General features: G+C 38.0%; 1 protein-coding gene across 1 annotated transcript in view; it reads right to left on the bottom strand.

Annotated features, from left to right (window-relative positions):
- Positions 1-788, bottom strand: part of palm2akap2 (PALM2 and AKAP2 fusion) — a 73,651-nt gene extending 72,863 nt beyond the window's left edge. Inside the window, 1 exon segment of the mRNA XM_027010345.2 lies at positions 576-788. Coding sequence (XP_026866146.2) covers positions 576-613 — 38 coding nt within the window. The 5' untranslated portion in view covers positions 614-788.
- Between the last annotated feature and the right edge of the window lie 11,780 nt (positions 789-12,568).

The following is a 12,568-nucleotide window of genomic DNA, read 5'->3' as shown; positions in this document are numbered from 1 at the left end:
CTGACTTTCAGAGACTGGGGCTACAGTCCCTGACTGACCATATGACCACTGTCCAAAATGAGGGGGTGACATCTCCAAGCAAAAGGAAGTGCTTCAAAACAGCAGACATGCATATGCAAGTAACTGGTTTTAGATTATGTCTCATCCAGTGTGCAAGGGGAAGATCAGACCAGACGAGGGACAAATAGAACACCTAGAGATGCATATATATATATATATATATATATATATATATATATATATATATATATATATATATATATATACACACACACACACACACACACACACTGGGAAGATAACACCCTATAATAACAGTGATCAGTGACAGCAGATTGTCCAATTCTCCTCTTGGCAATTGGAGTGCAGCTGCTATCTAAAACAGACAAATTATGACATGCTAAACACTAATAATGTTTAGCACACACACACATATATCCAGACACAGGAAGCCACGACAGCAGACAGCAGGCACATCGTCATCCTCCCATTGCCTCGGCTGCTGTCGCTATGGCAACCTGGCCATGATGTCCAACCCTTTTTGGAGGAGGGAAATGAAAAATGGAGATACTCACTCAGACGCCAGGGCTTTCCTCCTCAGAGGTGTGCCCATCGTGGCAGCCTCTTCTCTCTCTTCCCTTCTCCCCTCTGATTCCCTCTCTCTCTTGTTGTGGCGTCCTCTGCACTGCTGTAACAGTCTCCTTCACCTTGTGGAAGGAAGAGAGGAATGAGCTCCGTCCAGCAGAATCAATTGGGCACAGGGTGGTGGTGAGCCGCAAGAATCTCTTCTGCCTGTCGGACGAGAGAGGGAGAGAGAGCTAGTGAAAGAGAGAGAGAGAAAGGGAAAGAAGGAGGGGCCTACATTAACTGCTACAGATACTGCGCTAACCTTGACTGTCTCTTACACTATCCTGTAATACTGATGTATGAGAAATCCATTTCTTTATGAATTCTTTATGCATATGGCATAAAGATAATTCAACACTGCTATTTAATGTAATAAATCAAAAATCAACTGATCTTTCATATTAAGTCATACAGTATATTTGTATTATGAATAACGTATTTCAATCATCTAAAGCATAGTTCTTAAGATCTGGACCTGAATTTGAAAATCCAATGTCAAATATATTGATATTCAAATCTCAACCTTTGAGCTTTCTTTGCTTAGAATGCAAGTTTGACAACAAAGTGGCCGATAGCTACATTAACTATTCAATTAACTATCACGAAACAAAATCCAGGAATGGAAATTGGAGTTATCCAGAGTTGAGGACCTCTAAAACATTTACTGTGTTCAATTTATAAATTAAATTAAAAAAATATTAATGAGATTAACAAGCTTCATGAAAAGCTACAATTTCAAATGTCATTATTTAAGAATGGACTTTATTGATTTAAAGTGCAATCAAACAGTTCTGGGTATGTGGACGGTGAGTGTGCTGGAGGGTGTAGGAGGGTGCATAACAGGGTAGAAAACTTTCAAAAGGATTCTGTTTGGGAAATAATTTGCCAAAATTCTTAAACAAAAGCCAGATAATCAAAAGAGTTTTTAGGAAAATGTATTCACAATATAACATGCTAATGTGTCTATTATCCCCATTAACTAACACAAGGACAGTCTTTTGTTTCTTTTTGTTTATTTGTTTTTGTTTGTTTCTGATCAGTACTGCTAAGACAGCTACACAAATCACAACTTTGAACAACTCCATCAGAACATGCAACCACTGCAATTCAGAATTAGTGGCCTGACTCATAGTGAAGTTTTGGAGCACAAATGTGCCACAGGATTTCCTGTGAGGTCTCTGGGGGTTATTTTTTGTTTTACTACACATGGCAGTAGAAGCATGACTGTGTACATGTCCCAAGGCTGCTAGCAGCTTGGCACACGTGGTAGAGGGCCAGCTGTCGCCTATCACCTCAATGGTCCAATTGCAATGCTGCATTCTGCATTGTAGCCTCTGAAATAATGCCCAGCAACAAGTGGCATGCTGAGTAGAAACTGTGTGTGGTAACATACCAAACGATATGTGGAGTTACACACAGAGGCCCCTCCAGAAAATATTTATTGAGGGGGATTGTCACACAGCTCTCCTGCCCCACAGCCTTAGCCAATTAGCATAGCACTCAGGTTCCACACTTCACTTCCCAGAATTCCAAGGGATCATCCAATCAGCAATCATCCAATCAGATGGTATTAACAAGATCATCTTCCCCAGAGTACTGAGACCACTTGCTCCTCATTTATGATTCTTATACAGATTGGGTTTCTTCACTGTCTTTGTGAAGTATTGTTATTAAGAGTGTGATTCCTTTGTGTATTGATGCTTTTTGTGTGTTGTCTGGTTTTGTTTTGTTTGACTCCAGCTGATGCTCCTTTGGTTTAGTAATCATACTGTTCTGGTTTTGATGTTGGCTGGTTATTGGCTATTATGTTTTTGGATGATCTGTCTGTCAATAAAAACAGAACCACTATTATCCACAACCACTATTATGGTGCAATAAAAAAAGCTATACTGCATTCAGGAATTTCAGGGTACACAAGTTAATTAAAAGATAAAGACCTTAACTTATCAAATTCAAATTTCAGAGCATCACCACCAATAAATCAAGGCTGTAGGTTGCTTAAAGATTAATGCTAATTATTAGCTGAGAATGGCAGAATGGTGAAAGTAGAAATGAACATGACCAGAAATGTAACCATTAACATCTAAACCAATGTTGTGGTTTACACACAAATTCACCAATAAACTATATCTATGCTATAGGTTACTAACATTAGGTATCTACATTTACCCCAAGTAAATTCTCAACTTCTGGGAAACACTGTCATTTGAGTGTGTGGGTATGGGAAGAGTAATTTTAGCAGGGTGGCCACAGCACCCCTTGGCCACCCATGGATTACACACCATATAAATTCATCAGAATTAAAATCACTCCAAAATTAATCTTGCAAAACCATACAGATGTGCACAGTTATGGCTTAACAATGTGTTTTCTTCTTATTTCTTAAACCTAGGACATTTGTAAATAAGAAATCAAACGCCTGCTGCAATTGTGACTGATTTTAACACTAACATCAATGTTAAAACACTGTGCATACTTGTGTGTCACACACTTGGTTGCTTGAGATTATGGTAACAGGTTCACACAGTGCTATCAATGGAATGCACAAGAGGCTTTTCAAACATATATTGCTTAATCTCATTGTAAGTGCTATATGAGAAAAACATCCTCACAATCTGGAACTCATCACTAACAGTTTTAAAATCATGTAAATTAAATAAGATGTAAATTACATTAGATGTATGAAATTGTCTACTCAACATAATTAAAGCAGTACGGAATACTTGACATTCTCTTGCGGGAAGGGTCTTGGATATAGGATCTCTAGAAAGGAATAGGATCTCTAGAAAGTTGGACTAGATATTAATTGTTTATGTTTTCATTTTTAAATTTTTTTTTTCTCTTAAAATTGTTCAGAGCAGTGGTAGGTAGTAGCTCAAAGGGCAATGATAGCTCAGTGGTTAAGGTGTTTAACTTGTATTTAGAAGGTTGCTGGTTCAAGTGCTCAATTGCCATTATTAGGCCCCTAAGCAAGGCCCTTGACCCACCAGTTGTACTCAGTCATAATTGTAAGTAGCTTTGGCTAAATGTTATTATTGCGGTGACCAGAGGAGGTTGGTCCCCTCCTTTGAGTCTTGGTTCCTATCAAGGTTTTTTCCTCATGCTCTAGGGAGTTTTTTCTTGCCCCTGTCACTCTTGGCTTGCTCACTGCGGGCTTGGACTTGGACATTTGTAAAGCTGCTTTGTGATAACGTCTGGTGTAAAAAGCACTACATAAATACATTTCGATTTTTGACATGAGCCTACTGTTTATCGATCCAGCAAATTAATATTTCCTTTATTTATTATGGCCTCAATTTCAGGAATTGTCTATCTGAAAGTCTGAGAGCAGTTGATAACCATAGTGCTTTAAAAAATGCCAAAAAACTCTTATTTAATATTGCAAGCAATTAAGACTTTTACTCTATCAGTTTGTTTTTAATATTCCACTGTAAAGCACTTTTTATGCACTTTCTTATTATTCATTTATAACTTTTCTTCTCCCTAATTTCTCATTCTGTTTTACCTTTATTTTATTTAGTTTTTTGTATTTTATCCTCATCATGTAAAACATTTTGTAAACTTTTAAATGGTGCTATACAATAACATGTCTTCTTCTTCTTATTATTATATTGGTAAATTGGTAATGAGACCAGCATTTGTATTCAAACTGAAATATACAGTGAGTTCCTTTTCTTTTAATCCTGATGATCTGCAAGAATGTTAAAGTCTACTAGGAGTCTGATATCTGGCATGCAATCAGTGTTCTGATTTCAAGGCATTAATAAAGCTGCATCAGCAGCATCAGACCCACATCACATGAGACAGATGTGGCTCTCTGAGAAGGAGCAAGGAAAGACTAATTTAAACACATTATAGTGCAGTAAGGTTTGATAACATCAGGGTGGTTTGGAGTCCACGCTTAAGGGCAATATGTGAATTTACACACATAAACAAATATCTTTTATGTAAGCCATCCTTTCTCTTACAGTAACCATATAAAGTAAAAAATATATAGATATTTTGAGAGTGGAATTCCCTTGAAACTGTTATTAAATCTGCTTGGACAGAGGTGAACAGCCATCTTATTACCAAAGGAATGCTATCAGATTAATCAACCTGAAAATAGAAGCATGCCAAAGATAGCTCAGGGCGAGTCAGGCAAATAACGCAAGAGCTGAAATGACTGCTATACTCTCAGGTCCTCTGATAAGCTGTCATCCGTGAGATACGGGTGCACATGGAATGACCCTCTGCATTCCAGCAGGGCCTCATATTTTCCTGCAGGCTGTCTCACACAAACATCTCCCCAGAGGACGGTGGCAGTCTGTGCTTGTGACAGGGGCCTGACTAACTTTACCAGCCATATCATGTCTTTTTTCTTGCAATCAGGCAGCAGGGTCTGTCTCCTATGGGTGCTGCAGGTGATCCTGTTCTCAATGTCCTCATCCAAAAAAATAACAAAACAAAAGGTACTCAGAGCACATAAGCAAACTATAAAAGAAGGTTGTCAGTAGCAAGGCTGCCCACAGAGGACTTACAGATATGACTGCATGAAACAATGTTAGCATTTTTTTTGCCTCTCCTTCGGGAATTCTCCTGCCAGTTATAGGAAGAGGGAGGCCTTTTGGTTATTTTGTCACTGAATGAAGAGGGTAACTATTGTTACCTCAGACCTGTGCAAGGTCAGTAGAGTTTTAAAACAACCTCCACAATACACTCCACATGGAGATAAATTCAGTGCATTGTGAGTCTCAGTGTGAAGCCTGAACTTTTTCAGATTTAAAAAAATAATTCCCCTTTCATAGCTCTCTGCATACAGATTTCCGCTCAAACTGACCACTTCGCATGTACAATTCGGTCAGATTTGTTTTTGCTTTATTACACATACTAGCCTAATAAGTAACTTAATCAAAGTGTAGGTGTTGAAGTGTGAGTGTAAGGAAACTATGAAGGAGACACATTTTATGCAGTCTATGCATAGAACCGTGTAACGGTCAGTAATTTGTGTACTGTTCCTTTAAATTTTGTTTACGTAAAATGCGTGTGCATGTAGGCCATGCAGGGGAGGTTTTTGGTTTGTATTATACGACGGTCATTACTGGACCTAGCACTTCTTTTGTCATTATTCAGCTTTTCTAGTAACGCGTTTATGAGCTTTGGATATTTGTACAGTTCATATATGAACTGTCTACAAGATTCCAAGAGCAAGCCTATGTCACGTAGTGAATAAACCGCCAAGATTACTGCAAAACTGAGTTGAGTGACTAGCGTTTCCTCCACGTGCTTCACAGGATTCTCTCCGCTAGTCCCAAAACCGCTAATCTGGATTGGAGTATAATTGAAATAGGACTAACTACCAAGCGTTACAACCGACGAGTCCCATTGAAACTGTCACCAAATTTCCACACAGGAAGGTGTGGGGTGGAAATTAACGTCTTGGTCCATAGTGAAATGTCAAGTTCAGTGCCAGAGAGAATGTCTCTCCCTTTTGATCAATTTAATGCTACTACTACTTTTGCTTCCGTAATATTTTGCTTCCCTAATATTCACTCCTCTTTTAGCCAATATTGACAATGTAGGTTAAGCACTTTTAGCAAGCTATTCATTCTAAAACAATAATTGACAATTTTTTATAATGTATGAAATTAAAATGATTAAATCATGGTATTCACACTGTTCATATTCACAATACATAATTGATTTTCAAATACAGCTAGCTGGCTAAGTGTTTCACAAACTGTTAAGTTGTTATTCTGCAATAAAGGTACACGTGACAGGTAGTGAGTGTCCATTTTATCTACAGCGTTAGGTACATTGAAGGATTTGTTAGCAAGCCCACGTTAGCCTCAGACTATAGTCAGCTGGCTAATGAGCAGCTAGCTAGTAAGTAGCTAAAATAGCGATAGTTTTTACGAAGCTATTGTCAAACATTATTAGTGAGGTATATTATATAATAATTTACCACAGTTCTATGTTTGTCTTGAATATGTTGGCAGAATTATGAGTTATAAGGTGTTGCTTGCTAGCCTCCTACTTGGCCACAAACTTTTCAGGTTCGTGATAAATCGATGGCGTAGTCGTTTGTGTTGTCCTATGTGTGATACAGAGGATCTGTGTCAGAGAATGTTGCTGAAGACTGTGCAACTTCAATATTAAAGTAAATACATAATTTGGATGTCTGTTATACATGTCCGAAATGAAATCACATTGACAAGCTAGCAAAGGAACCCTTCTGCCTGATGAACAAATGCTAATGTAACATTGCTTAACAAGCAAACTAAAATTACATTTGGGGCAGGTGTTAATTAATGGCTTGTTATTTTTTCACCTTTTGCTATTCTCCCAAGGGGCTTACACTCTCTATTGACGCCTCTGCCGTTGACTCTGCACTGCTTTGCCAAAATTTCAACGAGTTTGGGTTGAAATTGTGTGAGACGGAATATCTCTGTGTAAGAGAATGTTCATGAAGACTGTAACTTCAACATAAAAGTAAATAGGTCATCTGAATGTCTATTACAAATGTTCGAAATGAAATGAACAGGAACCCTGACGATCCGCCCATTTCTCATTGTCACTCAACCAATTCAACTAATTATCTGTCGAATCACAAGCTCCTACAACGCCAACACCCTATATAAATGCAATCAGTTGGCAGAAACGGCACATACAACTGCACTGATGTCTCCTCGATTGATGACGAAACGTCTGCAATCTAACTGCCAAGCTCGAGGAACCAATGTTAATGTTGCGTTAGTTAAAAGGCAAAGTAAAATCGACTTTTGTCGTAAATAATGCATCATTTAGGGCAGGTGTTAACGGATTCTTTTTCATTTTTGCAATTCTCCTTGGTGGCTTTGCTCCCGTATTCATATATTTCCTGTGACACCCCTGTAAACAGCTAAATCAATGAAATATGTTTTTGTATGTATTTATGGCAAAGGATTGCTTCTTTTTTATCCTCGTACAATGATGACGCATATATGAAATCATTAGGATTGGAAAAAAAGGCCCGTCACAATAAAGGTGGAATCTACAACCTATGCATTTCAACTTAACCTTTTCTTTAACGCCACCATCAGGCCCTTTTCATTTACATTTTGTTTTCCATTTTCCATTTCTACTTTTAAAGCTGCTTTTCTAGTTCGAATGCACGTTTAGTTAAAAAATCTGCTGCTGATTGGATTCCTTTGTCTGTTATAAATTTATTGATAATTTATTTTAATTGGAAGAGGTTAATGTATATTTAACCCAATGTGATCTATTTTCATGGGGCCCAGAATCACTGGTGGCAAAATGATACTTCTCAAAATGATACCACAAAGTGACTCTTGACTAGACATGATTTGACTATAGTATTGTCTCCCTCTTGTGGACATGTGACTTCAGGAATATTTTTTCATGGCAACTTTTATTCCTACTTTATATTACTGTGCAATTAAATTAAACAGTGTATTACAAGTCAAGAATCTCATTGAGCATATCTTATAAAGTGCAGACTTTAACGGTCTGATTGTTAAATTTTGATATTGTAGAATGAGATCCCCATAACTCATCTCTGTTTTCAGGTTTTTGACACACATTATGAGTATGTGAAAATGCATGGTTGCCACTGAGCACAAAATGGCTGCTGTTACTCTGCTTCAGCTACCACTTGTGCCAGTGTGGTCGGAGCCAACATGCTGACATTTTCATTTTCTGTTAATTTTCAATGACAATGGCCTGGCAGGATCTGGTGTAGCTGCACAGCAATTTGTTTATATATAAAACAGGTTCTGGGAGTGAGCTATATGAGCTGGGGCTCACATCAGCCTGGCTCCTGACATTTTTCCTCCCAGCATCATCTGCACCTGAGCCATGGCCTTCATCTGACCAGGCATTGGCACTGTACTGTTGCTCTGGATGAGCTTCAATCATCCCTCAGGGGGCCTTGCCATTGTGCTGGGGTGGGATCATGGCGCCATGGGGTATCGCAGCAGCATTGATGAGCTGGAAGTAAGATGGGCTGGGAGGAAGAGAAGCTGCCTCCCTGTGCTTTCTTGCCACCATGGTGGGTGCAGCTCAGCTGATTCCTGGTAGGCACCGTGCTCTCCATGCCATCAGCTGCTTCACGAAGCCTTGCTGTTTCCTTGCCACATCCAGAACTCATGTCACCTCATCCTTAACCTTTTTTTTAAGACAAATGGTTTGTCACATTTATGAACTGAAGATTTGGACCCTATTTGGACCCCAAGATATATACAAGAGCTATAAGGCCAGTCCTTTCATATTCTCATTTACATACAAAGCAAGGTAGTCTTACCTTACAATGGTAAATTTCCCCTTCTTAGCACAATGATGTTTACCCATGTGTGAGTTTTTCAATTAAAAAAAGCTTTCTGAAGCGAAACAGATGAAATTCCTCTATAGTCTAGCTACAGTCATAATGCAGTTGTTGAGAAATGCATTACACTAAGAAATATCAGCATTTATTTTCTTTCTTCCATCTAAAACTGTATTATATCAATTTCTGATAGAATATTATGTATGAGACATAATTTTACCTTCAGTGGACCTTCATTTGTTCGACTAATTTGTTATATTTGTTGAGGCACTACACGTGTAGTATTGCATAATGGGATGGATAAAAGGCTGAGAGTAGGGCAGATGTTCAATCACTTATTCACTTGAAAAGTGACCAATTACATTTTGAAAACACAAAAAATTCTAAATGCTATGTTGGGAAAGAATTTGCATTGATTAAAGTGTACAGACGTTGTCTGGCACTGAACATAACATTTCACTTTTATAAAGGTTAAGTTGACTATGGGGATTGGGTGTGCAGGGATGGATGGGGGATAGGGGTGCTAGATTTTGTGGGTATGGGGTGAGGGCAGAGTTGAGGCATATGGAGATATTGTTGAGTATGTAGGGATTTGTTGGGTGAGGACAATTTCATCCCCATGCAGCTGTCTACTCAGAAATAAACAGAGATGTCCTTATATTTTGAGGATATTTTTGATTTGGAGAGTTTAAATTTTGTTGTTCCTGCCACTAAATCTAATAAGAAACATATTAAATGTCACCCTCTCTTTGGTGGATGGATGGTGGATGGTGCAAGGTGGTCCTCTCTCCTTCAGCCTTCAATTCATGGTACAATTCAGTAGTGTCAACCCTGTTACAACAGTAGCAGATGCATAAACACATGCTAAAGGTTGACATTGTAAAAACTAATTTATCATCCTTTGTATGATATTGTTTTTCATAATGAAATGAGGTCACTTCCTGAAAGTCATGGGACTCGAGACAAGAGATATTGTAATGAAAGCACACACACACTAGGGAGACGATCCAACTGCTAGAGGTTTTATTTAGTTTAATGTGCAGGTCGGAACTGTAGAGAGATTCCAAGTCAGGTAAGAGAAGTTAGGCGGGTAATCGTGGTCAGGTTAGTCCAAGGTCAAAAACACGAGGCAGAGTCCGCAAGGCGTCCAGGGATCAGGCAAGAGACGAGGTCTGTAGCACAGGCAGGATTCAGAAACCAGGAAGACAAACATGTACATGGAAGGCTCAGTATGAGAATGGCAATAGTTTGTAAAGAATGTGTGAGGGAGGGGATCTTAAATAGGAGGGTGCTAATGGAGAGTATAATAAAAATAAAAAGATACATATGTGTTTATTGATAAAAAGTAAGTAGAATGCTCTCTTAACAATAATAAGCAGAAGCAAAAATAATAAAACATTATCAACCTTTCCTCATGCCCAGGTTTAATGACCAAAGTGAAAGTTGTTGGAAATCCAAAGAGTTTCCTATTTAAAATGCCAAATCACCAATAATAAAGCATTCTGGATCAGTACTAAGAAACAAAGCATTTTCAAGCAATGAACAAGAACTGAAATTATCCAATTATGTAATTATCCAAATGTGTTGAACTGCATTTTTTGTTGTTGACATAATACACAGTAGAGAAATAATTGCTTTCTGAGGTCCATTAATTTACTATTTAAACCTTTTATCTAAACTGACAATTTAAACATTTGTTAATTGATATTACCATATTGTTTTGTGGAATATTGATAATCCAGAAGGCCATAATCTGCAAAATCACAATCTCAGACCTTTGTAATGACACATCTGTGGGTTGTTTTACAAACAAACACATTCAGATTATCTAACAAAAGATTTTGGGCAAAATAATACAAAGAGGAGATACACTTTAACTACATCACACATATTTACCAGTTTGTTTGACTATATGTCAATGGATCTCCTCTATTAAGCACACACATACTATTATATATAATGTGGTTTAGTTTAAACTAAAAGTTTTAAAGTGCAAGCACATTTACAGTGACACACAGTTAGGGTTTTTACCTGACATTGTTTGGCAAATGAATTGGACAACAGCACTAGACAACAGCAACACAGTCCAGCATGTGAGAATTCACATTAGTGTGGAAAAGCCCCCCCTGAACAGTGACTTGACTTATTACCATTGGATATTGGATGGGACTTTGGCCAGTAGATCAGTCAGATATTGTCATCAACAGTGTCACCAGGAACAGTTCATTACTTTTAAAACGATCGTTCAATCAACAGAAGATGGCAGTATTTCAATGCCATTTTAAAAATATAAGTGTGTTAAAGGGTGTATCCAGATGACTTTTATATGTCAGGAGTGCATTTGGTAAGGGCTGACCACTAGGCTTAGTCTTATGTCACAATATGCACAACATGCAGACTACTGTATGTACAGTTCATATGATCAACTCTGATTAGAACCTAAGATTCATGCTTGTTACTGAGAGCATTTGTATAGCAACTATTGTATGGCAACTTCCTACAATGGCCTATGCTATATAAAATTAGTTTATGATATTATGGTGGTGTGCATCATACAGCACATTACTAGACCAAAAACTATTATGTATTATGTTAAAAAAAAAAAAAAGATACACAACTATTCACAGTTAGCAACCACTATATGTATGGAAACAATACAAGAGAGAATTTAAGAGCTTTCTCATGTCAGCTGTCCATCACATCAGAAACCCGGTTTAAGATTCATTTATTAAATAATTATTTCATAGCTTTCACAAGGCTTACAGGCTTTAAAAGAGGGAGAAATGTGCCTGTGTGCTCTCAGCAAGTGTGTGACGCATCCCCTCAGGCCAACTGTCACATTTGTTTCCTTCCAAATCCACTGCTAAAGTTTCCATTGCTAAAGAGTACACTGCTAAAATTTCCACTCCAGCAGGCGGGTCAGTGCTCTGGAGCTCGGATGCAGCACTTGAAAGGTGCAGCGCACGAAAAAGCATCAAATGCAATTGACTTCCGTACATGACAACATAAGATGGCTGACTTCCATTTTATTAACCTGTTTTATTCCCCAGCCAGTACAGTTTATTCGGTATTCATGAGGTTTTGGGGAAATAAAATTAAAGAAGTGTGATTTCTGTGCTTCACCCTTGCTCTCTTTTGGCTAGTTAATGTAAAGTATAAAAACTCGTTGATCTGATCAAGCATAACACGAAAGATCAAACCAAAGCTGCTTTAGAGTCAGGTCATACCTTTTAAGACATTACATTGAACCAGTTATCAGTAATTCTCATTGTTGTATACCCTCTGGAATGGCACTGTTTTCATAAATCTGGATTGGGTATTAAGCCCTCATTATCAAAAATTTTCTCATCGGCTTTATGAAATATGCATAAGCATGTGGCTTAGTAAGTGATCACATTTCAATTACCAACCCATTTAAATTCAGAAGCTCCAGTTTGTGAAGTAGCTGTAGATCATCACTGTGCAACTTGTGTGAAATATACAAATATTTCAGCTGCCCCAAGTTCTGCAGTTCTTGTAAGGTCTGCCTGGTGTACTCATGCTTTTTTCACTTTACTTGTTTTCCTGTTGCTGATTTGGATTTGTTATTCATCACACACACACATGGGGCATGTGTACGCACTCTATATGGAGTCACTG

This window comes from Electrophorus electricus, chromosome 17, assembly GCF_013358815.1.
Source record: "Electrophorus electricus isolate fEleEle1 chromosome 17, fEleEle1.pri, whole genome shotgun sequence".
In the NCBI taxonomy this organism is placed as follows: Eukaryota; Metazoa; Chordata; class Actinopteri; order Gymnotiformes; family Gymnotidae; genus Electrophorus; species Electrophorus electricus.
This window is presented reverse-complemented; position numbering and strand designations above follow the sequence as displayed.